Source organism: Mus musculus, chromosome 5 (assembly GCF_000001635.26).
Source record: "Mus musculus strain C57BL/6J chromosome 5, GRCm38.p6 C57BL/6J".
In the NCBI taxonomy this organism is placed as follows: domain Eukaryota; kingdom Metazoa; phylum Chordata; class Mammalia; order Rodentia; family Muridae; genus Mus; species Mus musculus.
Genome location: NC_000071.6, coordinates 123721691 through 123749587, shown reverse-complemented (window position 1 = coordinate 123749587; position 27897 = coordinate 123721691). Strand labels below are relative to the sequence as shown.

General features: G+C 39.6%; 1 protein-coding gene and 1 pseudogene across 21 annotated transcripts; one reads left to right on the top strand and one right to left on the bottom strand.

The window, feature by feature from the left end:
- The first annotated feature begins 158 nt into the window (after nt 1-158).
- On the top strand, nt 159-21162 carry Rsrc2 (arginine/serine-rich coiled-coil 2). Of its 21 annotated transcripts, none has more exons than NM_001359865.1 (13): nt 174-299; nt 2718-2816; nt 3999-4091; nt 4477-4633; nt 5910-5950; nt 6732-6809; nt 8704-8916; nt 9893-10096; nt 12907-13029; nt 15953-16032; nt 18322-18551; nt 19044-19133; nt 20232-21162. In NM_001359865.1, exons 6-13 carry the CDS (start codon nt 6802-6804, stop codon nt 20409-20411), a joined length of 1128 nt encoding a protein of 375 aa, NP_001346794.1. In that variant the 5' UTR covers nt 174-299; nt 2718-2816; nt 3999-4091; nt 4477-4633; nt 5910-5950; nt 6732-6801; the 3' UTR covers nt 20412-21162. The 21 variants fall into 21 exon arrangements, 12 of the variants coding, with proteins under 12 accessions (XP_011246492.1, XP_006530307.1, XP_006530304.1 ...); NM_001359860.1 differs by having other exon boundaries at nt 18319-18551; XM_006530243.4 differs by lacking the exon at nt 6732-6809 and having other exon boundaries at nt 164-299; nt 18319-18551.
- Nucleotides 23999-24441, bottom strand: Gm19601 (predicted gene, 19601; annotated as a pseudogene).

Sequence of the window (27897 nt, the reverse complement as noted above, 5' to 3'; positions counted from 1 at the left end):
GAGGTATCCTTGGCCCCACCCACTTCGTAGGCTTCACGCCACGCCCTTCGAGAGACTAACCAATCACCGCCTCGAACCGCGTTGTTATAGAAACTCTTATCGCCACCCACTTTTTCTCCCAGCAAGCTGCGCGCCTGGCCCGGCCTCATCCCCTTTTTTTTTTTTTTTTTTTCTTGTGCCATCCGGGTCTCTCGCGCAAGAGATTCAGTCTGTGGCGAAGCTTCGAGGCGGCCAGTACTGTTGAGTGCGGGCAAGCAGAGGCGCCGCCTTAGCGGCCGGGACTCAAAAAAATAATGGCGGTAGGTACTAAGTGGAGCTCGAAGGCCAGGCTGGGTTTTTTGTTTGTTTGTTTCTTTAACACAGAGTGGGCGACCAGCTCATCAGGGCTGTTGTCCGTGCCTGTGTGTGGACAAGATGGCGCCGCGGCCGCTCGCTGCGCTCGCCATCATGGCTTCCTGCTGCAGGGAGGGGGAGGTAAGGCCGTCTGGCTGGGGGTGGGGAGCCGCAGGGAATGGCTTGGTTTTTTCTTTCCCTCTCCAGAACTTTCCTCATCATTTTCCCTGACCCAGTATTTCTCCAGAAGCCCACCGAACTGTGGGGTTTAGCTCTTTGACCCAGACTGGTGTTAGGCTTTGCGTTTCCTAAGGCTTCTGCGTTCATGCTTGGCGCTTTATCGCATTTGACCGGAAAGGAAAAAAAGACCAGAAGTATCCTCTGGGACGCATCGGGTCAAAAGGCAGGCTCCTTAAGGCGCAGTGTAGGAGGACACAGTCTTTTTATTTGTTTGTTTATTTATCTTTGAGCGATCCCTCAGTGATAGGGCTACTTCTAGTTTTGCGAACCTTATTGGTTGAAACTGGGATTCACTTAAAGAGGGGAAAAAAAAGTCTATCTAGTTCCAGTCCCTTATGTTTTAAAGCGATTTATGAGGTTTTTTTTTGGGGGGGGTTGGTTTTTTTTTGTTTTTTGGGGTTTTTATTTTTGAGGCATGGTTTCTCTGTAGCCCTGGCTGTCCTGAAACTCGCTCTGTAGGCCATGCTGCCCCCGAACTCCGAAACCTTTGAGAACCGCAGCATTGTTTAAGACCCCCTTCCTGAACCAAATGGAAGCCGTATCTAAGAGACCTGAACAGGAAGCCTGCCCTGGATATATACTATGCTCATTGCTAATGAATCATATTAGCCTGTGATAATTTGTTTCTGGTTTTCGAAAGAAAATATTCTTGTAAGCATTCTGTATTTCCTTTTACTGACAGGTTTTAACTTCATATTGCAAATAAGGCTTACTTTTCCTGATAGTTGGAGTATTTGAAATTAGAATGGTACAGGTAGTTTTTCTGCATCTCACTACCCTCTTTCTAGATGAATTTAGAATGATTTTTTTTTTTTTGACTTTTCAAAGAGTAGGCAAGCTTTTTTAAATTGTGGGATTAGTGTCTTGGGCCTCTTAGTATACTTCAAGAATGGTATTATTTGCCGGGTGTGGTGGCGTACGCCTTTAATCCCAGCACTTGGGAGGCAGAGACAGGTGAATTTCTGAGTTCGAGGCCAGCCTGGTCTACAGAGTGAGTTCCAGGACAGCCAGGGCTACACAGAGAAACCCTGTCTCGAAAAACCAAAAAAAAAAAAGAAAAAAAAAGAATGGTATTATTTTCCTTGTGTTCCATTATTTTAAGTGAGATAAATTCAGTTATTGGCTTTCTGCAGTGTCGTCCACTGTAAACGTAATCCTCCAGAGAGCTGGCCTAGTATCAAATCCTCTGCTAAAGGGATTTGTATGCTGTGCTTCAGCTGTTGTCTAGGGTTTTCACGATTTAAATGTGGAAAACGGGTGGCTTATAGACCCAGTGACTGAACATTGCAGTTTGCAGGCAGTGTTTCTATGGATTTCTACTAAACTGAAGTAAAACTGACTAATTGATATTTTGGCTCTCAGTCTCCGGGGGATGGGGAGGACGCCTATTATTTCATGGGTTTAATGATGAAGTGGGTTTTATTCTGTAGTGTGTTTTGTATGTGAAATGACTGCTCATAACCTGTGTCACACAGTGGTTCCTCTTGTTACCAGGCTTCTGAGCATGCTACAGAATAAGCGTTATTGGACTAAACCTCTTTTTCTGTAGTTTTCAGTTCTCATATTGGTTTTCAGAAAAAGGGTTCCTAGTGAGAGGCTGTAACAGGAGATTGAAAAGTTTGGGGGCAGCTTTGGACACACGGGCATCTGAACCTGAGATGAGGGGTGCCTGTGGTTTGTTTGAAGTGCTTTTTAAGCTGAGAAAATACCATAGGCCAATCTGAAATCGTCCTTAAGGATGCAGAGAACAAGAAGGGGGAAAATGTTCTTTGGAACACTGTCCTCCTTAATAATGTACTAGAGCAGCATGTATTATTACTCGGTGATAGTAAATCAGGGAGATTATAGTATTTTAGGAGAGTCGGCTATCGTTTGAAATACTTTCTTTCTGTATCTTACTGTTCTCTATTGAGCTATAACTGGTAGCTTAGCACATAATTTATGCATTTCACCTCCAACCATAAGTTTGTCCTTTTAATTGTGTGTCCTTAACTGATGAGCCACCTTTCCTATCCCCAAATCTGTCTTATTTTGTGTGTTATTTAATATTGGAGTCTGTTATCAGTTTTGATCCTTTTTGTGCCCCAGTAAAATAATACACTTCCTTTATTTTGGTACTTATTTTCTGAACTAATCTTCCCAAGGGAAAAAGTTGGTCATGATTCTCACTGATGAAGATTGTAGTTATTCCCTCTGAAGTCCTAAATGAGAAGTTGGTAAACACTTGGTGGAAGGAGCAGCTGGTAAATACTTTTGGTTTTATGGGTGTTATTGTTTGCTTGTTTTACCAAGCTTTTTAAATATGGAAAATTATTCTTCAGCTGGTCTCAACCAGCTGGTCCTAGCCTCTGCTAGGATTAAAGGTATGTTACCTTTAATCCTAGCAAAGGCAGGCAGATACCTGAGTTTGAGGCCAGTCTGGTTTGTGTTGTGAATTCCAGGCCAGTCAGGGCTACATAAAGAGACCTTGTCTCAAGGGGATGGGGGGTGGGGGTCTGGAGAATTGTACAGAACAGTAGTGTGGTTTGCCAGCTCCTGTCCTGAGTCATCTAGTCTCTGGGTGAACAGATTTCTTTTCCTGTTATGATCTCTAGTCAGATACCTTATCACTTCACTACAGACAAATTCACAGCTGTTTGTTTCCAGTACCTCTTATCAAAGTTCAACTAAATGTTGGGCTTGGTGGTATCTGCAATTTCAATGCTCTGGAAGTAGAAGGGTCAAGAGTTTAAGGGTCTGGCCTGTCTTGACTGTGTGAGATGCCATTTCAAAATCAAATTCAACTGAAGAGAACTTTTAGATTTTCATGTATCCTTGAAGATGCTTTCTATTTTTCCAGTCTAAATGAGTTTCTTTAAATGCTTTTCTTTTAATTGTTTTAACATCTCATACATCAATACTGTTCTACATCATTTCCACCCCTCTTTAGTAGTACTATGGTAAAACATTTATTATTTGGATCTTACAGTTGTCAGAAATAGGGTTGGGTAGTTGGGTTCCCCTGCCGCCCAACAGTGGTGATTTAATATGGAGTTTCACATAGAGGCAGCAAGTGCTTCTACCACTGACCTGCATCCTCAACTAGAAAGAGCTTTAGTGATGGTTTACAATTGAAATTCATTTCTTAGTCACTTATTCATGGGTTTCTGTGCTGGTTGCTATTGAGGGTACAGAAAATAGGTGGCCTTCTGTAAACTAGAAAATGACAAGAAATTGAACCTTAGGTAAATTGGGTCTCTGAAAATATTCGTGCCATTTTGTCTTTTGTTTGAGTTTTGTAAGTGCTGGGATTTAGCTCAGTGATAGAGAAGTTGCCTGACACGCATGAGACCCTGGGTATTTAATCTTTAGCACTGCAAAGAAATTTATATTGTAATATTGCCTATAAAATGCTTTAACGTGGAAACGGCTTGATGTTTCCATAGCCCAGAGCATAAATACGGAGAGGCAGAACATGTTTTGCTGTACCTCTGTGCCAAGGGGATATTTTCATTAAAGAAGGTTAATTAGGTTCTCAGGTAAGGGAATTTTCTGCTTATTCTTTTATAATCTAGAAATACTCCCTATGCTGCTTTAATATCCTACCTATAGTTTAAGTACCTTTCTACTTTTAACAGCTCGTTTTAAATAGCTTTTTAATAATAATGAACAACAATTTGATTACTGGCAAGCATCTAAAGTTTTATAGTTTCTTTAACTATTTATTGGAAATACCTACAGTCAAGTCCTTTCCATCTGTTACTTTACTACACATCCATCCACTTGGAAATCGGCCATGTTTGGGTTTTGGTTTTTCTGGTAAAACTCAACTGTCTTAATTTCTTGCCCTTTTTAAAACTAGGAGATAACTGGAAATACAATTATAAACTTGATGATTTTTGTTTTTTGTTTTTTAACTTTTAGGCTATTGATACAGAACGAGATGGATTAGCCCTAGAAAAGACATCACCGGATAGAGAAAAGAAAAAAGAGCAGTCAGATATATCTATTTCTCCTAGAGCCTCAAAACATCATTATTCAAGGTCGAGGTCAAGGTCAAGAGAAAGAAAACGAAAATCAGGTAAGGAACTTATTTAATGGAATAAGATGTATAGATAGTGGTTTGTTCTACGAACACACTTGAACTCTTTAACTATGTGTTGTAGCACGTGCATGGGGAGTTTTGTTTTTTCTTCCATCACTTAAGCTAGAACCCAGCACTCTACAGTTAGTCCCTTACCATTTACTTAAACCCCAAGCCTTGTAATCAGTATATCTGAAGCAGGTTTGATATTTCCAAATGCTTGGTATTCATGTGTCCTTTCAAAAAGATGAAAGCAACTGAGCATAGAATACACGTTTAATTCCAACACTTAGACACTGAGGCAGAAGCATTATATAAGTACAAGGACAGCATGAATTACATTGTAGTTCCAGGCCAGCCCAGGCCAAATAGTGAAACACTGTCTATAAACCAAAGGAGGGTAACTAGTGTGGAAGGCTATTTAAAGAAAGCAGGGCTGGGTGTGACTTGAATTGGTAGAGTGCCTAGGTTACATAAGGACCTAATGTTGTAAAGTTAATAAACAGAAGGGAGAAAAGAGTCATTTGTTTAAAAGCTGTAACTGGAGCTTAATCGTATGTTGATGTGTGTTTAAACTTATTGGGCACTGTGATCATTTTTAAATTGAACATTTGCTAGCTTGATGCAACCTTGCAGGGCAATCAAAAGTTTAAGAGTCAACTCTGGGCTCCATAAAACCTTGCCTCAAAAAAAAAAGAGAGAGAGAGAAAATGTCTAGCTAACATCCATTTGACTGTAGAACATGTCAAATGTAATCCAGCCTATTAATTTCAAAATTAGTTACCCTAATCCAGGCTAACCTCCTGTGTGCTGGGATTATATGCTCAGCCCAAACCTGGTTTGTTTATTTTGAGTTTTATGTGCACACATACATGTCCATATATGTGTGTGAATAAAATATATTTATTTAGTATGTGTGTGCAAGCAGGTATTTGAAGGTAATGAGATCTTAGTGTGGGTAAAGGCACACATTTGTGTAAGCCTGACAGCCTACGTTTAACCCTCAGAGCCCCATAAGAGTGAAAGGAGGGGAACTGACTCCCAAAGGTTTTCCTCTGACCTGCAGCTGTGGACACACAAACAGTAATAAACTGGCCAGGCCTGGGGTGCAGGCATAAACGGGCCCCAGCCAGCCTGAGGAACATAGTAAGGCTCACTCTAGTTTAAAATGTTGAACACAGCCTAAAAAAAAAAAAAAAACCTAAAAAACAAACGTCATAGGAAAGCACTGTAGTGTGTCTTCATGTAATTGGAGTTTTGTGTGTTTTCACAGATGATGGAAGGAAGCACAGGAGCCGGAGCAGAAGCAAAGAGGTAATTAACGCTTTGTAGTGAATAGGTGCTTTAATTCTTATAAAGTGTCTGGTAGAAATGTTTTTGTGACTATTTGCCATTGTCAAGGTAAGTACCAAAACTTGAAATTTAAAAGGCTAATTGGGTTTTTAAATAAGCATGATTTGGATTCATCATTTTTTTCAAGAAGATAGTTGTTTATATGGAAAGTACCTTCAAAAGCTATTAACTTTTACTATATTGTGAAAATATTCACAATAAAATATATGAAGAATAAACTGGATTTTTAGGCCTGTGATACAGAGCTTCCATTAATCTGAGGTCCCAGGTCTCCTTATTCTTGACAACTGCTCAAGATTTCTAACTAGCAGTCATCTTTAACCGCACCCCATTTATCAGCTACTTTTTCTTTATTGAAAATACTGAGTTTTCTTTCTTTTCTTTACTGAATAGTTCAGTGCACCTAATACTATTGCAATAAAAATGTAAGGGACAGTTGGAGAGGTGACATTTACAGAAAAGCCTTAGGGAGATAAAGGCAGCAGCTGGACTGCAGAGGAGCTGACTTGCCTCACGCACCTAAGAAGATGAGAGCTGAGCTACCCCGGAGAATTAGCAGTGAGAAAGGGAAAGAAAAAAGCCTCAGGGGCCGGGCGAGGGACTCCTAAAACAAATGTGGGCCGGGACTTCACCTCTTCCCCTAATGGAAGCTCTGTTAAGGTTTTAATTTAGGAGAGTTTTTGTGAAAATGACTATTTTGTTTAGCTCACATGATAACATTTCTATAATAAATCATACTCAGCGTGCTAATGCGCGAAGAGACTGAACTGAAGACGCTGCAGACTCAGATAGCAAAATAATAAGCCTACTTCATGATAAGGTAACTATTAGTCATTCAAACTCCTATTTCCCTTAAATAAATATATCTTAAATCAGTTAAGGGTTATAATGTTTATAAAATTAATAGTAATGTTATGTTTGTGAACTGATTTAAAATAAACTCTTTAAAGTTTCTGGAAATTTTACTATTTAAAAAGCCTTTCTAGTCTACCACTATATAGCAAAGTTGAGAATGTTTTCTAAGGTCTTGTTAATAGAGAGCTGGCCATGAAACTAAGGTTTGGCTTATGCCTCCAGGTCTCTTATTTTTCTGCAAAATAAGAAGTCACTGATCATTTTCAGATGTGTCATTGTGCATGTTCCAAAATTATTGACTCAATTTTTTGGTTTATTTTTTTTTTTACTTTGTTTTTAAAGTTAATTAACCTCAAGTCAAAAGGATTGTACTATGGCCTGTTGTGAGAAGTGCCCATGTTGTGTTATGGTGAGGTGGTGGCCTGGGTAGCACTCAGGCAAAGGATGGGGTCCAGGCCCAAATGAATTACTATGAAGCTTTGTGTCTCAGCTCCTGTTTATATGACGTAGGAGAAAACACTTTAGACATCTGAGTTTCTATTACATTTAAGTTTAATACCCTGAGTCATAAGAAATTTTAAGTTTTAAATACAAGGTGGGTTTTCCAAGTTTGGGTTGGGAAATAAATATTACTTAAAACTTATAATTTAAGCCGGGCGTGGTGGTGCACGCCTTTAATCCCAGCACTCGGGAGGCAGAGGCAGGCAGATTTCTGAGTTCGAGGCCAGCCTGGTCTACAGAGTTAGTTCCAGGACACAGCCAGGGCTATACAGAGAAACCCTGTCTCGAAAAACCAAAAAAAAAAAAAAAAAAAACTTACAAATTTGACATTTGAGTGACAAGAGTTGAGATTTGATCATCACTTAACTTCAAAGTATATGTTTTATAACACAGGAATTGTTACCCCTGATTTACCTTTTTGGTTTTTAATTTAAAATGATAGTTATTTTCCACCCTGGATTCATAAAATGTAGTAGAGCTCTAAGCCTATTGGAATTGATGCAAGCTAAGTGGTTGCTCCACTATTTAGAGACATTGAAAGACAAGGTCTTTGGAGAGAATGTGGCTAGTTAAAGGGGGCTATTGCTACTCTGCCTAATTTGAAATAGTAGGAAGTATAAACCTTTTGTTAAAGTATGCTTTTCTGCTTTGTTTGAAGTGCATTTTGTAGTATAGTTCTTTGTTTTTACCTGTTATCTCTTCTCTTTTTGCTATTATTGGTAATTGAGCCTAAGACTTTGTGCATGCTAGTGAAATGCTCTGCTACTGAGCCACATTCCATAGTTTTTTTTTTTTTTTTTTTTTACTTGATTGGTGTTTTGTGGGGTTGGTTTTTGTTGTTGTTGTTTTGTTTTTTGTTTTTTTGGTTTTGGTTTTGTTTTTTTCCCCCCGTATATTTTTTCGAGACAGGGTTTTTCTGTGTAGCAGCCCTGGCTGTCCAGGAACTTGATTTGTAAACCAGCCTGGCCTCACAGATACCCACCTGCCTCTACATCCTGAGTGCTGGGATTAAAGATGTGAGCCACTGCTCCCAGCTGTGTTTTAGTTCTCTAAATTAATTTTAATTGTTTAAATTGGATTTAGAAGTGGGTTTGGTTTGGTTATAATTTTTTTTCCTTAATGAGAATTCTACTTTGAGCTATGTCTTTTCATTATCCATTATCTGTTTTTAAAATACTAAAGTAACAAATTGCAATTTTGTATCTTAATAAGAAAGTTGTAATTACTATGCAACCTTTAGGTGCTATGAAAGTAGATTGTATTTGCCACACATTCCTAAGGTTACTAATGTTGCATCACAACATTCTGGTTTACTGATGCCCATACTAACTCTTTTTGTTGCACTATTTTCCTGAAAGAACCAACTTCTTGTTAAAACAGGGAAGAAGACATGAGTCCAAAGATAAGTCCTCTAAGAGACACAAGTCTGAGGAGCACAATGACAAAGAACATTCTTCTGACAAAGGAAGAGAGCGATTAAATTCATCTGAGAATGGTGAGGACAGACATAAACGCAAAGAAAGGAAGTCATCACGGGGCAGAAGTCACTCAAGGTCTAGATCGCGTGAAAGGTAACTAGTTTTGCTGCTGTAGATTAATGCCTTCCAGTAGCTTTAACTTAGTTTATACCTAGCCTATTGTTATATACATGAGTCTTAAATTGGATATTAATTACTTCTTACTATCTTGATATAGTTCTTTTTCAGCTGATAGCTAAAGGCTTTTAGATTGTTAGAGTATAGTAGACAGATCCAAAGCCATGGGAATCAGTCCTCGGTACTGAAAGAATAATGCTTTGGGACTTTTTCATAAATCTAAAAGTAGCTTCCAAGAAGCTGAGATGGTTTACACGTTTAATTAGTGGCTAAATCACATTTAACCTCTTCAGTTATCTTGAAAAGTTATTTTGTTAAACTTTATTAAGCCAAGAACTATTCTTTATTAGGGTTGATATAGAAGTTGTTCTCTCTTTTAACATCTGATTTATATTTTGATGTTTTTGGGGGGTGAAGGTGAAGATAGGGTTTCTCCATATAATTCCATTCCTTGGTGAGTCGACCAACCAGGCTGGCCTCAAATGCAGATTCACGTGCCTTCACCTTTTAAAGAAATGTACTGCCGGGCAGTGGTGGCACACGCCTTTAATCCCAGCACTTGGGAGGCAGAGACAGGCGGATTTCTGAGTTCGAGGCCAGCCTGGTCTACAGAGTGAGTTCCAGGACAGCCAAGACTATATACAGAGAAACCCTGTCTCGAAAAACCAAAAGGAGCGGGGGGGGGGGGGGGGGAGTCCAATTGCAGAGTTTGGTTTGTTTGTTGAGATGGCTAGAGGCGAAGAAAGCTCCCTTTCCTATCCTGTTATATAAACAATGCAGGGGTTTTTCCCTGTCTTGATAGCATATTTTGGGGTTTTTGGTTAACTGCTTTATATGGTATAGAATGGATTTTTCAGGAATTAGGAGGATCAAAAGGTCAAGGTCTGCCTGGGATATGTAGCAAGAACCTGTGCTATCTGAGCAATCATGAGTTTGTACACTTTAATTTCAGGCGCCATCGCAGTAGAAGCAGGGAAAGGAAGAAGTCTCGATCGAGGAGTAGGGATCGGAAAAAGTCTCGATCCAGAAGCAGAGACAGGAAGAAGTCAAGATCTAGAAGCAGGGATAGGAAACGAAGGATCAGAACTCGTTCCCGATCCAGATCCAGACACAGGCATAGGACTAGAAGCAGGAGCAGATCAAGGAGTCGAAGTCGGTAAGTGTTTATTATCCTGAATAAAGTATAGCAGACTTCTTACTGTTTAGCTTTTCTCAATTTGTATGCAACAATTTTATTTGCCGATTGACTTAATATATACTTTAATAAATCACTGCATCATCATAAAGAGAAATGTAGGGCCTAGTTGTTGTCTCAGTGAGCGTGCTTTACTATACTTTGTCTAAGGATTCTGTGCCTTGAGCGACAAAGAAAAGTGCTATACATATCCTTACACATGCATATGAAGATACAGGTAACCTAAAGTCATTATGGGGTTTGGCTGTTTTTTTTTTTTCTTTTTTAATCACAAGAGCTGATTTTGATGATTTTATGCTATATATACTATAAACGCTGTGCATGTCAGACCTTTTGGATTTTGGATTTTTGTTTTTTGGGTGTTTTTGGGGTGGGTTTTGTTTTGTTTTTGTTTTTCGAGACAGGGTTTCTCTGTGTAGCCCTAGCTGACCTGGAACTCACTCTGTAGACCAGGCCAGCCTGGTCAGAATTCAGAACTCAGAATTCCGCCTGCCTCTGCCTCCTAAGTGCTGGCATTAAAGGTGTGCACCACCACACTTGGCGGATTTTGTCTTTCTAATTTACCTATTTGATTTTTTTTTTAATGTTTTTGAGTGGTTTTGCTTGAGTGTATGTGTGCTGTTGCTGCATGCATAGTATCTGAGGTCAGAAGAGGACTTGGAACTAAAGTTATAGGTGGTTGTGAACCTCTGTATTGATGCAGTGAGTTGAATCTAGGTTCTCTTCTCTCTGCTTCGTCATCTCTAGCCACTGGGTGAGGGTGTCTCTGTGCACTTGTACATGCATGTACATGCTCTTCTACTGATGAAAACCTGAAACTTGCCATGTCAGCCAGCCTGGCTGGAAGTTCTTGAGATTCCCAAATGCTAGGGTTACAGCCATGTCCAGCTTTTTTCATAAGCTGTGGGGATTTAACATCAGGTTCTCTTGCTTTCACAGCAAGCATTGCTTCACGCTGAGCCAGCTTCTTTCTTTTTCTTTCCTTTCTTTTTTTTTTGGGGGGGGTCGTTATTCTTTTTTAGATTGTAGTGTGTGTTATGGTCAAGCTAAGAGTCTCACTGTCTTCTTTGGCTGGCCAAAAATGCCAAGCTATCCTCTAATCCCTGTGATTGCTGGGATTAGAATTTTGGGGGTTGTATTTGGATAAAGGGTCTCCATGTAGTTCTTACTCCTTCCGGTTCTATGGCGCTCTGTATAGACAAGGCTGGTCTTCAGCTCTAAGACTTCCTCCTGCCTCTACCTACCAAGATCTGCAATTTTTCTTAAGCTTATTAATATTTTTTTCTTTAAAGATTTGTTTATTTTATATGTGTGAGACCACTGTGGTTGTCTTCAGACACAACACAAGGAGGGATCATACTCCATTACAGATGGTTGTGATCAACCATGTGGGTGCTGGGAATCAGGACCTCTAGAGGAGCAGTCAGTGCTCTTAACCACTGAGCCATCTCTCCAGTCCCTTGTTTGTTTATGAGATTATTTTATTTGCATTTCTGTCCTACTTTTCCACCCTCCAATATACCCCTCCCTGCTCTCCTTCAAATTCATGGCTATATTTTTCATTAGTTGTTGCTAAGTACATATATATAATTCTATATACATATAAATATAGTCTGTTGTAACTTATTTTCAGGCAATTAGTTTAAGAGGCAAGAAGGAAGTCCAATACAATATGACTTGATAGCCTACTTTGAGAATCTAACACTCAGTAGTTTATTTTATGCATATTTAAACATAGCATTTTACTGGTGACAAGTAACTCAATCCAGTGCCTACTAAATAAGTTGAAACTCTTGTGTAGTACAAGTGACATCTTCCATGAAGATGGGTTCTATAGATGCAACTAAGGGTATTTGGAAGGATAGTGCTGTAGATTGACAGAGATAGACTCAAGGTAAGGGTCTGGAGGAACTGGTGGCATGACCGTCCATACAGGTAGCCCAGAGATCACCAGGCTATTAATTTGAACCACATCCATTTCCTGCCTTTTGGACAGAAAACATGTTATACATCTGTGTTTGACTTTACTGGCTTCCTTCCTGCACAAGAACCTGTTTGCCTTATACAAGTTGAAGCCAGCAGAGGACGCTTAAATACCTTTTATCTGGGGTTACAGGCAGTTGTTAGGCACCCAGCCTGAACTTCAGTTTTTTTTGGGGGGGGGGGGTAAGGGGATTTGTTGTTTTGTTTTTTTGTTTTGTTTTCAAGAAAGGGTTTCTCTGTACAGTCCTGGCTGTCCTGGAACTCACTCTGTAGACTAGGCTGGCCTTGAACTCAGAAATCCACCTGCCTCTGCCTCCCAAGAGCTGAGATCAAAGGTGTGCGCCACCACGCCTGGCTGCTGAACTTCAGTCTTAATAACAGCAAGTACTCTTACCATCTGAGCCCAACTCAAACCCACTGGATGAGTTTTTTTCTATTGCATTTTTCTAATCTAGTGATTAATAACTATTATCTGAGATGTTAATAACTCAGCTTAAAATAGGAATATTTAAGTCCTCATTGTGTACATACAAACATACAGAATGAACAGTGTTTGAACTAATCTTTGCATCACTAAGTATACAGTTAGAAAGTTGGAAATAGCCAGTGTGATTCCAGCTATAGCATGGGTGTTGTTAACTGGCCATGTGTATGAGAAATTTAGAATTACTTTATAAAGGATGTATTGATTGTTGGGGATAGAGATGATTCAGAGGTTACAAGCACTGGCTGCTCTTATTCCGTTCACAGCACTCATGGCTTCTTACAACATCTACTATTTATTTTAGAGATAGAAAGAAGAGAATTGAAAAACCAAGAAGATTTAGCAGAAGCCTAAGCCGGACACCTAGTCCACCTCCCTTCAGAGGCAGAAACACAGCAATGGACGCTCAAGAAGCACTAGCTAGGAGGTACGTATCTTTTCCCATGTAATTCTTTTTTTTTTTCTTTTTCAACTTTAAGTAGCTGGTCAATTGTATAGACAAGCTTTTAACCCAGAATAATCATACCTTCCTCTAAAAAATTCCTAACCATAAATGCTTTTGTACACTTATGATACAGAACTATCTGAGTAGGTTTTTAGTTGGTGATTTTGCCGGTTTTTAATTTGCACATTCAAGAAGACTGACATTTTTGCCTTTGGGGTTACCTGATTTTTTTTTTTTTTAAATCATATATTTAGGCTTTTAATGTCTTTGTTTGAATTTGAGGACTTTGAGTTAGAAATATGGCTCAAGGACCTCTTGTCTCTTCCCTTTTCTCTTAAGACAAAATACCTAACACTGAGATTTTTGTCACCAGTTTTTAGATTTAGTAGGTACATATCATTAGCCACTTTATTATCTTGTAGTGTAGGAAGGATGTTGCATTTCCAAAGTTTATGAGTGCCAGGTGGTTGTTTGGCCACATTAGAGCAAGTCGATAACTGAAATATGCAGGAGCCAAAGAGCGAAGAACATGTTTGCAATTTTTTGCATATTCTGAAAATTATACTTTTTGGATTTGGGGTTTTTCTTTTTCTTTTTTTCTTACAAAATTGAGTTTGTATTTTTTTTTCATTATAAAAATACAGTTCTCACAGTGTAACCTGATGTGCTGCTGCCCTGTGAAGCCAGCCTGGCAGAAACTCCACTGAACAGCAGCAAAGGTGTGAGCTCACCCCTTCTTCATCCATTCACCTTAGTGAATGGACTTGGTTCCGACCTGCAATGGCCCTACAAGCGCAACCAATAGTTGTCTTGTTTGGAGCGACGGAGTTGTGGAAATCTAATTTATAATGATTTGTTTATTAACTGACAGTATTTTCCAAGCATTGAAATTTTCTATTTCTTACATATATCTGTTACATTTTCTTTTTTAACTGTTACTAAGGTAAAGTTATAGACTGTTGTATATGTTGGTATTCATCGTTAATTCTTGCATTAAGAGGCAGGAGAATCAATTCAGGGTCATTCTTGACTATATCAATACTTTGAGGACAGCGTTAGGCCTATGTAAGACCAAAAAGAAAAAATACAAAGTTGTTACTACTATTAAGCCATTTGATATAGATTATCAGTGATGTTAGTATCACAAGGAGATAGGAAACCCCTCTAAAAGAAATGTGTGAAGTGTTAGTCCATGCCTTCAGTCCCAGTACTTAGGAGGCAGAAGTCCATAAACGTCTTGAGTACATCTTGTATCCAGCCTGGGCTACATAGAGAATTCTAAGATATCAGGGGCTATCTGCTGAGAGACCCTGACTCCAAAACAAAACAAAGAAACATGTAAATATGTTTCTTTTGTTTGGTTTTAAGTGTCAGAATTTAAAGCAGTTTTGAAAATAAATGATCTGTGACCTATTTTACTAATTAACATAATTAGAAACTTGCTCTCAAAGATTATCTTATGTGCTTAATAAAGGAAAAAAGGATAATAGGTTATGACATATCTTGTGTAATTTAAGTACTTGTTAAAGCAAGTATCTGCTGATAGCTCACTGTGGCACACATCTCTAACCCTAGCATTTGGCTGATATCATCATAAATATAAGGTCATTCTAGCTATCTGAGTTTGAGGCCATGTGAGATAGATACCTTCTAGAAAAGAGAAAAATTGAAAATACCTGTTAACTGTCACTATAATGCACATGTGTCACAAAACAAAAAAATAACCTTTTCCTCCATCCTGCCTGGTTTGGACCACATTAATGAAAGATAACATTTGAAAGGGGTTTCTCATTCAAGGAATACTCTGCTGTATAAGAAATGAATCTGAACAAACATGGTAATTTAGTGTAAAGTATAATTTCTTTTGTTTTATATTGACATTTATATTCTATGTTACCAGTTATTTTCTTAGTCATAGATTTCCTAATTTGGTTTGTCTTCTTTATTAGATTGTGATGAAAGGTTTTTGCATGTCATCTTCTAAATTAAAGATTATTGTGATCCCTTCTTTGAATATAAAGTAGATGAATTGGTTTTACCCAGGGTAAAATTCTTTCCCAAGCACTATTCTTTATAAACACTGTTTTGCCGCTTGCTTCAGCATACACTATAATTTACATAATTTTATCTTTGCTTTCGTAGCCAGTACTAACAGGAATTGGAGACTGTTTGGATTATTTAATTTTATTTGCTGGTTTTTAAAGCAGGGTGGCCCTGGTTGTTCTGTAACCAGAGTGGCCTTGAACTCACTAAGATCATCCTGTGTCTCCCAACTTCTGAGGTAAAGGCATATTCCACCTGTCTGTTTTGATTTTTCTAGACAGGGTTTCACCAAGTAATTCTGCTCTAATCTTCTGCGTGATGGCATTTCATGTATGTGTTGCCTTGGCCACCTAGGGATTTTTATATTTTGTACTATTTAGGCATTGAGGGGGTTCCGCTTTTAATCTTTGTTTTTTGAGTCAAGAGGTGGTGCACAAGCCTTTAATTCCAGCATTTCAGGGTTACAGAGGCAAAGGTAGGAAGATCTCGATTGAGGCATCCTGGTCTACAGAGCTAATGCCAGGACAACCAAAGCTACACAGAGAAACCCTGTCTTGGGGCCAGTTGGGGGTAGTTATTGTTGCAGACACCTATAACCCCTCTGTCAGACTGTCTCTGTCACAAGTATTTCTTTGAGTGAATAGCCCTGTAATTTAAGGCCAGCATAGACAACATGAGTCAACCCCTAACTTTATAAAAAAGAGTTTGAGAATTATACTGAAATATTAATTAACTGACTGGTACCTAATCTGTAGGAGGAATGTGATATTTATTCAAGCTGTATGGATAAACTGTCTGCGTGTGTACCATGATGCTACATAACATGGTTTTACATCACATTGTTTTACATTGTCTTTGATAGATTAGAAAGGGCAAAGAAATTACAAGAACAACGAGAAAAGGAAATGGTTGAAAAGCAGAAACAACAAGAAATGGCTGCAGGTAACTTACTATGAATTGTGTAGTTATAACCTTATCGCTGCTTGTTACTAAGGTACTACATAAATATTTTGCATGCTTTCATGTTCTCAAAACCGATTTGGTGTTCCTGAATAGTGGCGCTTGCCTTTAATCCCAGCACTTGGGAGAGGTAGAGCAGGTGGATCTCAACAGAGTGAGGCACTGTCTCAAACAAAAACAGAACCCAAAAAGTTTGGGTACAGATGTATATGGCTTTAGAGAAAACCCAGAGTATGCCAGTGAACTATTGTGATAAGATTTTATCTTGAGGCTAGTTGGTGTCAGTGCATGCCTTTAATCCAAGCACTCAGGATTGGCAAGGGCAGGTACATCTCTGGGTTTGAAAAATAGCCAGGACTACAAAGAAAGTGTGTGTGTGTTTTGGTGTTGGATTAAGGGGATATGTTTGTTTTTAATTGCATTTGGTGTATTCTGGATAGCCATTCTCTCTTGGTGTAGGCACCTTTATTTTATGTGTATAAGTATGCAAGCTATACAGATGGTTGTGAGTCTTTATATGGTTGTTGGGAATTGACTTTAGAACCTCTACTCACTCCAGTCCACCTTTCTCCCTCCGGCCCAAAGATTGATTTAATATTATAAATTACTGCACTGTAGCTGTCTTTAGACACACCAAAGGAGGGCATCAGACCTCATTACAGATAGTTGTGAGCCACCATGTGGTTGCTGGGATTTGAACTCAGGACCTTCAGGAGAGCAGTCAGTGCTCTTAACCCACTGAGCCATCTCTCCAGCCCAGTCTTTGGATTTTTAAGACAGTCTCCTATACCTCAGCCAGGCCTTAATATGTGATCTTCTTCCTATGACAGCCTCCTAAGTACTACTTATTAGCAAGGGTGTGCCACTACACCCAGCTCTACCAGTTTGGATGTTTGCTTGGGTTTGTTGTTTGGTTTGGTTTTTGTTGGGTATTTATGTCTATGTACAAGCACCCACATGCCTTTGTATATATGCATGTATAAGTCAGGACAACTTCTGCAACCACTTCTTGCTCCTTCCTTCGAATTCTAGGAACCAAACTTAGGTGACCAGGCTTTTCTTTTTACCCACCAAGCTATCTCAGTGACTCATGAGCAGCTAATTTCTTAATAAGTGAACAATGGGCCAGGTGTGGTGGCGCACACCTTTAATCCCAGCACTAGGGAGGCAGAGGCAAGCAGATTTCTGAGTTAGGGGCCAGCCTGGTCTACAAAGTGAGTTCCAGGACAGCCAGGGCTACAGAGAAACCCTTTCTTGAAAAAAAAAAAAAAAAAAGAATAAGTGAATAATGGTTATTCTTGGTTAAAAACTCGATTTACTTGCTTCCTGTGTTTGAGAACTTTTAAGCCTGATGTGTATGTTGGCGGTGATCTAACCTCTCAGGAGGCTCATGGAAAACTCAAAGCTAGACAGAGCTGTAATATAGCAAGACTGTCTGCAAAAACAAAGTATCAGAGAAGGAATCGGGGTGGGGGGGTCAATGCAGGGTTTCTCTGTATAGCTCAGGCTGGCCTGGAACTTAGAAATCCACCTGTCTCTGCCTCCCAGTGCTGGGATTAAAGGCGTGCACCACCACTGCCCTCTATTTTAAGAGGCCTATATCCTGTCAGAAAATGGTCCCTCAGGGCAGTTTCTGAGTTTTTTTTAACACCATACCCTACATAGCAAGTACCAAGCCAGTCTGGTTTATATATATTCCTTGTCTTAGAAGAAGAGAACCGGGGAGCCAGCTCAGCACTTAGCAGCAGCTACTCTGGCTACTTTTTTCAGTGGTCCTGGGTTTGATTCCTAGCACCCACATTACAGTTCATAGCCACCTGTAGCTCTAATTCCAGGAGATCCAATGCTCTCGAGTTCTCTTTGGCACCAGACATGCATGTGGTACATACACATACATGAAGGCAAATACGTCTTTGAAGGTAGTGAGCTATGTTGCTAACTTATAAGAATCTAGCACTTCTCTAGAATTTGACAATGCCATCTGTTAGGTATGAACGATGCCCTAAATTGTTCTTATTCTAAAGTTTTCATTAAAATTGCTACTGGTGCTCTAGTTCATTTCTACTAAAATCATGCCTTCCTATTGAGTACATTTCTTTGGAGATAATGAGCAAATATCTATTGATGAACACATGAAGATGTTTCATTCATTGTGTGCTAACATATTTAGTGGAAAATATCCTGCCATTTTACATTGTAAAGTTTTATACACTATTTTTGTGAGAATTAGATTGCTTATATCTTTAAAAATCCATTGTGCTTTTTCAGCAGCTGCAGCCACTGGAGGTTCAGTTCTTAATGTTGCTGCACTGTTGGCATCAGGAACGCAGGTTACTCCTCAGATAGCTATGGCAGCTCAAATGGCAGCCCTGCAAGCTAAAGCCTTGGCAGAGACTGGCATAGCAGTGCCCAGCTACTACAACCCAGCAGCTGTGAATCCAATGAAGTTTGCTGAGCAAGAGAAAAAGAGGAAAATGCTCTGGCAAGGCAAGAAAGAAGGCGTAAGTGCTTGTGTACTCTTGTCATTTCAACACTACTGGTAATTTCATAAAAAAACAAACTGAAATGGAAGTTAGCGTTTTCAAGATCTTATTTTATAAGCAAGTTTGGCATGAAGAAAGCCAGTTATTTTATTTTCATATATTTATAAGGGGTGGGTAGCAGGTACTAATAAGCAGCTTAATTGAAGATTATATTACATTATAAGCCAGAGAGCGTGGTTCATACCTCTACACCCATCACTTAGTAGGCTTAGGCAGGTGGATTAGGAGTTTAGGACTGCTTGGGTTAGTGTGACATGCTTTCTCAGTGGGTATGGGATTTATTATAAGGTATTTAAATGTCCTTCATAATCCCATAAGTGTTAAGAGAGGTAAAAATTCTAGTAAAAGAATACTTTAAATGCTACCGTTTTATTTTGACTGTATTCTGGCCTTTATAACTTAATAAACTATTAAGTTTTATATATTCTAAAATTCAGTGCTTCTTAACAGGACAAATCTCAGTCTGCTGAAATCTGGGAAAAATTAAATTTTGGAAACAAGGACCAAAATGTCAAATTTAGAAAGTTAATGGGCATTAAGGTGAGTTATGCTTTTGGGTTGACCCTTTCTGTTTTCCTGGCAACATTAATTTTCAACCTCAAGGTATTTCAGTGGTGTACTGGCAGTTCCAAAGTACTTTATTAAAAATATCTCCATTCTCCGGGCTAATCTCATAGACATGACTATGCCATGGCCTTACTCTTAGATAATAACCAAGCCTGCTGAGGCTACCTAATGAGACCCTGTATTAACATTCTAAATCAGGCCAGGCATGGTGGTTCACATCTTTTTAATACAAGTACTTCAGGATGCAAAGGCAAGTGGATCTCTGAGACTAGCCTAGTCTACAAAGAGAGTCTAGGATAGCCAAGTCTCTGTTGCACAGAGACCCTGCCTCAGAGAAAAGAGTAAATGTCTATTTTATCTTTTGAAGAAAGTTAAACAAGATTAATGAATTTACTGGGGAAATACTGGTGGTCTTACAGATTATTTGGTGGGGCCTTTAACAAAGAGTAACTTCTATCTGCTAGTGGCTGGTCCCACCTTCACTCTTCCTTCCCAGAATGCTTGCAATCTTTTCTGTTAAACCCAATTTTAAAATAGAAAATACTTTTGTCCCTGAAACAGGCCTATCCCTCCTTCACTTTACTTATGGCAGTTACATATGTGCTCGGTCTTAGGTGCACTATCCTTTACCATACTACTTACAATAAGCTATTGTGCTATGTTCCCATAATGTCTTTGTACTTACAAGTGTTTTAATAGCTATCATCTTTAATAGTGTATATCTGAGCCGGGCAGTGGTGGCGTATGCCTTTACTCCCAGCACTTGGGACACAGAGGCAGGCTGATCCCTGAGTTCGAGGCCAGCCTGGTCTACAGAGTGAGTTCCAGGACATCCAGGGCTACACAGAGAAACCCTGTCTCCAACACCCCCCCCTCCCCCCCCCAAAAAAAAAAAAAAGTTTATGTCTGGTGCTGGAGAGGGGGCTCCAGAGGCCACAGGTTTGATGCTCATCATCCACATGAAAGTTCAGAACTGTCCATGTCCAGTCTCAAGGGCACCACGACTCAGACAGCATACCTGTGCTCCTGATAATGGTTTAACAGTTAACACCTTTTGTGTCTGGTATTTAGAGTGAAGATGAAGCTGGCTGTAGCTCCGTTGATGAAGAAAGTTATAAGACTTTAAAGCAACAAGAAGAAGTTTTTCGCAATCTTGATGCTCAGTATGAAATGGCAAGATCACAAACCCACACACAAAGAGGAATGGGTTTGGGTTTCACATCTTCAATGCGTGGAATGGATACAGTTTGAAAAAATATCAATTTGGGACTTTATAGACTTGTTCTGATGTTGGGTCCTTGTTCACCACACAGCTAGTATTCTAGCTTGCATGGGTGTTGCATTGACTTTAATTTATTGAAAAATACGATTTTTTTGTAAATATCAGATCAGTGATACTGGTGTTAGTGTTGTAATCAGGTTCAACCCACTTCCATTAAACTTGACAGGACTATAGAAGGACAATATTTTTTAGTTCATGAATTCTACTTTTCAAATATATTAAAGCTTCGGGTGGGATAAAATCTCATGCATAGATTTTTCTCGTGTCCGCTGTCTTGTGTACTTTTGTACTTAACCTTGTACAGTTATTTTCATCTCTTGAAACATGAAAGAAATGTTATGTAGATGTTCTTTAGAAGATCTGGCCATTTGGTACATAATCCTGCACACAAGCTGGGCAGTGATAATAAAAATGGTTTTCTCAAAACTGGTGTTAATTTAAGTTACCTGCTGTTTGGTTTGGGAGGTTGTTTGTTTGTTTTTATAATTAAAAAACTGGTTATAAATGCCTTTTTATAGCCTCTATTATAAGGTGTAGACAATATAGACAATACCACAGCGAGCTGTAAAGGGAGGGTGAGTGGAGCATATTAAAATAGTACTGTTTCTACTGTAAGGCACAATTGGTGTGCAGTATTTGTTAATCCATGTTAATCAGGAAATAGACTAAAGTATTAAAGGGATGTGAGCACTTTTACTCTAATAAAGTGCCTTATAACAAGTCCATTGTATGCTATTTGCTTATTATCCCTTTTGAAGTATTGTTCAGCAGGAACTAAGACATGAGAAAGGGGGAAAAAACATAGCTCACACTTTTAATCCCAGCACTTAAGAGACAGGTATATGGCTGAAAGTTATAGGCCAGGTTGGTCTACAGTCTTATCTCAAAAAGAAAAAAAAAAGCCACACAGGAAAACAACTTTGTGAAGCTCAGACTTGAATGATATCTCAGGGCTGTTGGCTAGAGCCCTGTGCTTTGTGGTGGGTGGTCATGTAAGGGACACCCAGCTTAACATAGTATAACTACCATATGGTAAAGACCTACAAGTGATGAAATAGGAGTCTATCTGTGATAATGGGACTATTAAAATTCCTTCTTGAAAGGGGAACTCTGACTGAGGCAGGCAGATCTCGAGTTTGAGGCCAGCCTGGTCTAGAGTGACTGCCAGGACTGTACACATAAACTCTGTCTGCTAAAACCATTAAATAACTTCTTGGAGAAAGGACAAAAAGGCTGGAATCCCATCCATCCCTAGAGAGGCAAAGACAGGAAGATTGCCTCAGGCCAGCCTAGGCTACAGGTAAACAAACCACTGGAAAAGGCCGCTCTTGCCTAGCCATGGGTTTGATCTTCACCACTGCATAAACAGGAGCACATGAGATCTCAAAAGTCTTGGAAGACCATTGTCTCAGACACAACTATTCCCACAGATAAACTTAGTGCCTGAAGCACTAAGACTTAAAATTTAAACATACACACTCACGAATAGATGGCAAGATGGGTCTCTCAGCTCATGTCACACATGCCTGATTTTCAACTACCACGGTCTGATCTGGAAGTACAGCCTGAACCATTGAAAGAACTTAGGCTTTCCTTCATTAAATTGTATTAAGTGACATTTCTTGAGTGGATTATTTATGACCTGACCTATCTACTCAATGAAGATTTGGGAGTTTGTACATAAAATTTTAACCCTGAGACCTTAAGGGTTAATAACTCAGAAGCCTGAGGAACTTGCTAGAGCTGACCGGATAATAGCAGGAGCAGGTACCCCTAGGGTCAGCAGTTCAATAGGCCCTCCTTTGAGAGCTGATAATTATGTCAACATAATAAGGATCTCCATCAAAAGGTTTATTTGGAGGAAATAGATCCTAGATCTATAGACTAAAATCTTTTCATCTAAAACTTCTCTTTCCTGGCCTATAAAACCTCAAACCCCAAGTGCACAGTTTCCTCTCCCTCAGAACTGCTCCCATTCATTTTTTTCTGATTAGACAGTATGCCTCTGTAGAGATCAGTACCTTGCCCCCATTGTAAAGATACCTTTTATTCTTCTATAGTAATTGTCTCCATGCCTTATAATCCTTGCTAATCTAAGCTTCTAGCTTCCATACACTAACCTAGGCCTAGAATATTTTCAACCTCTGAGACCTAATGCTAAGATCACCCTTTCTAGTTCTTTCCAAACTGGTCCCAAGCTAATTCATTCAGACTGGGCTTCTGACTGAATTTGCTCTGCTCGGCCTCAACTAACTGTTCTGATGCGGCTCCTCATTCTCTGGTTCATTCTGTCTTCATCTGTGGCTAGCCTGTTCTCTCTCCAGTCTCTCTGTACAACTAACTGTCTCAATAAAACTGACTCCTTCCAGCCGGGCAGTAGTGGCACACACCTTTAATCCCAGCACTTGGGAGGTGGAGGCAGGTGGATTTCTGAGTTCGAGGCCAGCCTGGTCTACAGAGTGAGTTCCAGAACACAAAGAAACCCTGCCTGGAAAAGAAAAAAGAAAGCCACCTCCTTCCTCTTTCTTTCTCCACTGCTCTCCTAGTTTTCCTTATCTCTCCTCTTGAGAGTTGGGAATATCTTATTCTGTCAAATCTTTCTCAGATTTGTCACTCTGCCACTCAGACATTTTCAGAGATGGGTGCTTCCTTCTACAAACTAACTTTACCTTCATTGTTTGGGATGTCTGGCAGTCAGATAAAAGCTGACGTTTTTCTGGACCACTGCTCCACTTCTGTTCTTCTTTCTATGCTTTTCTCTATTCTCTATCTCCCTTGCATGATAGCCCTGGCCATGTCTAGTCTGCTGACCATGTTCTTTCTGTTTAGTATACTTCGCTCTACTCTGGGCTCTTCCAGATGTGGCACAGATTATTTGATCACACTATGAACCCTGAGATTATGGTATTTATTTGAAAAACCTTGTTTTAATTGTGTGGCTCAGCCTTAGCACACACCTTTAACACAGGAGCTCTCTGCCTGAACTTTGTAAAGAGATAAAGTCACCCATATGTCAAGAGGCAGAGCAAGCAACCAGTTGACAGGAAGTGAATGCAGGATTATTAAGAATAAACATAGAAGCCGGTGGTGGTGGTGGCGCACGCCTTTAATCCCAGCACTTGGGAGGCAGAGACAGGTGGATTTCTGAGTTCAAGGCCAGCCTGGTCTACAGAGTGAGTTCCAGGACAGCCAGGGCTATACAGAGAAACCCTGTCTCGAAGAAGAAGAAGAAGAAGAAGAAGAAGAAGAAGAAGAAGAAGAAGAAGAGGAGGAGGAGGAGGAGGAGGAGGAGGAGGAGGAGGAAGAAGAAGAAGAAGAAGAAGAAGAAGAAGAAGAAGAAGAAGAAGAAGAAGAAGAAGAAGAAGAAGAAGAAGAAGAAGAAGAAGAAAGACATAGTAAGGGGAAGTTGGGGGTTGATTTTGCTTTTGATTGTGACTGTACCCTGATATTTTTCCCTTTTGAGGCAAGTAAGTGTTTTAGTGGAGCCCACAGTTAAGAGACTTAATTGTAAAATGCCTTTGGATTTTAAAAGAGATTGGATATATTTTTTTGGGGGGGAAACACTTTTTAATCTTTACTGTGTGAGGAATTACAAGAACAATAAATTAAGCCATATATTGAACCAAAATTTCCTTTAAACAAAGTATTAAAATACAATTGTATTTCTAAATGAAATCATAGGCATACAGTTGTTGTCATTAAGTAAACTAAGCCAAATGCTATACGTTAAAGAGAAACATCAATGAGGCAAATGTATGAATGAAGACACTTCTGAACTCCCCCATTTCATCGAGCATCAAAAACCACCAATCTTTTAGTCCTTTTCCTGTACATTATTCTGTATCCACATTCTCTGCATCTGATGGGATCCCTGGACTTTATCTCATTTTCAGTGTGACACTCTCCACAAATATATATCATTGGCTGCTGCTTTGGTGGTTGAACATCTTTCTGAGCGTCCATTGTTAGTGCCTCCACAGCTAGAAGCATCCCTTCTCTCGAGATTGGATATTTTAAAGGGATTAAAATGTTAATATGGGGCTGGAGAGATGGCTCAGTGGTTAAGAGCACCGACTGCTCTTTTGAGGGTCCTGAGTTAAAATTCCGACAACCACATGGTGGCTCACAACCATCCATAATGAGATTTGAAGCCCTCTTCTGGTGCATCTGAAGATAACTACAGTGTACTTACTTAGATATAATAATAAATAAATCTTTAAAAAAAATAATTTGAAATGTTAATATGTAAGAATTTGCAACAACTGTGGGACTTTTAAAGTTATTTAGATCTTGGGGATGAATAAGAAAGTAAAGGTTGAGACTTAATAGTGATGTGTTTGTGTGTCAAGGTGATAAGGGATCAATTGTACTGGCTGGTTTTGTGTGTCAACTAGAGTTTTCACAGAGAAAAGAGCTTTAGTTGAAAAATGCCTCCTTGAGATCCAGCTGTAAGGCATTTTCTCAATTAGTGATCAAGCAGGGAGGATCCCTTGTGGGTGGTGCCATCCCTGGGCTGGTAGTCTTGGGTTCTATAAGCAAGCAAGCAAGCTGAGCAAGCCAGTAACATCCCTCCATGGCCTCTGCATCAGCTCCTGCTTCCTGACCTGCTTGAGGTCCAGTCCTGACATCCTTTGGTGATGAACAGCAGTATGGAAGTGTAAGCCGAATAAACCCTTTCCTCCCCCAACTTGCTTCTTGGTCATGATGTTTGTGCAGGAATAGAAACCCTAAGACACTTCCCTTACTCCATTTCCATACTGAAGAGCAAAACGCTCAGGGTTTTCCTACAAATCAGAAACCTCCAGCTAGTGAGCTACAGCCTCTAGGACCTCATGCTCACCCAGTGCCCCACAAGCTAGAATTTCCTCTTTTACTATGAAAAACCTATCAATCTCTTTGCTAGACTTCGTTTAATTCTTTTTTTTTTTTTTTTTTTGGTTTTTCGAGACAGGGTTTCTCGATAGCCCTGGCTGTCCTGGAACTCACTTTGTAGACCAGGCTGGCCTCAAACTCAGAAATCTTCCTGCCTCTGCCTCCCAAGTGCTGGGATTAAAGGCGAGCGCCACCACGCCCAGCTGACTCCACTTAATTCTTGTCCTTGTTCTCTAGCCTTTCATCAAGACACGTAAGAAGGCAAGTTTGCTGTTATGCAGAGAGCATCTTTTACATGTTTAAATGACTTTAGCTGATAGGCAATCTAGGAGAACTTGCCGAGTGTAAGAGGGTCATTTTGCTACACTCTGCCTTCCCACCCTATTTACTGCTTTGACAAACCCAGTTCTTCATTTCTTTCTTTCTTTCTTTCTTTCTTTCTTTCTTTCCTTTTTTTTTTTTTAAAGATTTGTTTATTGTATATGAGTACATTGTACCTGTCTTCAGACAAACCAGGAGAGGGCATCAGATCCCATTACAGATGGTTGTGAGCCACCATGTGGTTGCTGGGAATTGAACTCAGGATCTCTACGAATAGCAGTAGGTGCTCTTGACCACTGAGCCATCTCTCCAGGCCCCCAGATCTTCATTTTCTTCTCTACACTTGGCATGCATTCGCTCATTTAATCTTTCATATTTCAGTTCTTCACTAACACTAACAGTATTTTTTTTCTTTTTTACTTTTTACCCCCCCCTTTTTTTTTTCATTTTCATTTTTCATTTTCATTTTTTTCCTTCTATCTCTTAAAGGGAAAAGTCAGGATGTTTGCTGTAGCTCAGGCACATCTCAAACACTGTCTCTGAAGATGGCCTTGAATTCCTGTTTCTAAATATGCCACCTGATCTCAGCCACAGGAGGAAAAGCAGAACAGCATTAGAACCAACCCATGCGGGGCTGGAGGGATGGCTCAGCGGTTAAGCACACTGACTGTTCTTCCAAAGGTCCTGAGCTCAAATCCCAGCAACCACATGGTGGCTCACAACCATCCATAATGGGATCTGACGCCCTCTTCTGGTGTGTCTGAAGACAGCTACAGTGCGCTTACATATAATAATAAATCTTAAAAAAAAAAAAAAGAAAGAAAGAAAAAAGAGCTAACCCATGGAACTTGGCCCACCGGTTAGCACACCACGATAGGTGTGCTGAGAACTACATGTTTTGAGGACTCCGTGGTGGTGTGGAGGTTTCACTCTGCTTGTTCCCCTCACAGTCATCTCATCCCTCATAATCTAAGAACTGTAGGAAAACTCTGAGGGGCTTCCAACCACTCATTGGGCAGTGTCATTGGCACTGTTGATGAGTGATGTTTTTCAAGCAATGCTGCTGAAACAGGTTCATGATTCAACCCCCACCCTCAGAAAGAACTCGGAGATGTAAATTGTTAGTATAAGTTAGGTTAAGATGTTTTTGCTAGGGACTGGAGAGATGACTCAGAAGTTAAGAGCACTGGCTGCTCTTCCAGTAGACCTGAGTTCAATTCATGCCACCCACATGGCAGCTCACAACTATCTGTAACTCCAGTTCTATGGGACCTGACACCCTCATCCAGCCATACATGAAGTGAAACACCAATGCGTATAAAATAAAAATAAAATACTAAAAAAAAAAAAAAAGTTTTTGCTTTGATATATAGGACTTTGGGGAACAATTTAATATCCAGACTGGTATACTTTTGAAAGTTGAACCAGGAATTTTTTTGAGGTCAGGGAACAAGAACAATGGTAGCTGAGCTAGTTCTTAGCTTATGTGGCTTTCTTGCTAAGGCTGGATGGGTCATCAAGTGATAATTACTTGTATCTATTTTTACCTTTATCTTCCTGATATAATTTGATAAAAAAAAATCAGTGAGTGGGTGTACAACTGAGGATTTAAAGTAGGAAGGTGGTGGTAGCTTAAGTCTTTAAACCCAGGACCTGGGAGGCAGAGGCTGGTGAGTTTGAGGACAGCCTGGTCTACAGAGCTAGTTCCAGGACAACCATGGGTACACAGAAGTTCCAGGTCAACCACGGGTACACAGAAAAACCTTGCCTCTGTGTGCATGCGTGCACACACACACAGACACCATACACACACACAAGCTTAGATTTCTGATTCTAAATACTCTTTTATAAGATTATTTTAAAAGATAAATAATTGATCTTTTCATTATAACTGCAAATTGTAGCCTGGTAGTACAAGAACTGGCTGAGAAAAAGTAGCTTGCTTGCTTACACTTAATCTATTATAATTTATTTAATTTTTTTTTTCACTTATAATACCTAAGACTTTCAATCTTGTAAAAGGTATGGTGTAACATGCTGGGTTTGGGGGGGGGGGTTGTTTGTTTTGTTTTTGGGGTTTTTTTTTTGCTTGTGTATTTATTATAATCATTCACTTACAAAATGTAGCCACATTGTAATCTTTGTACTACTTGGGAGATTTTGCTGGAAGATATAAGTTATGGGAGAAGTAATAAAGTTGTTGACGCTTGTTGAAGCCTTGCTTCACCGTGTGTGTGTGTGTGTGTGTGTGTGTGTGTGTGT

Bases quoted from the DNA above. Each gene is read 5' to 3' on its own strand.
- Rsrc2 (NM_001005525.2), top strand. The intron at 13,030-15,952 runs GTACGTATCTTT...TGTCTTTGATAG, and splicing joins CAAGAAGCACTAGCTAGGAG to ATTAGAAAGGGCAAAGAAAT. The intron at 18,552-19,043 runs GTAAGTGCTTGT...GCTTCTTAACAG, and splicing joins GGCAAGGCAAGAAAGAAGGC to GACAAATCTCAGTCTGCTGA.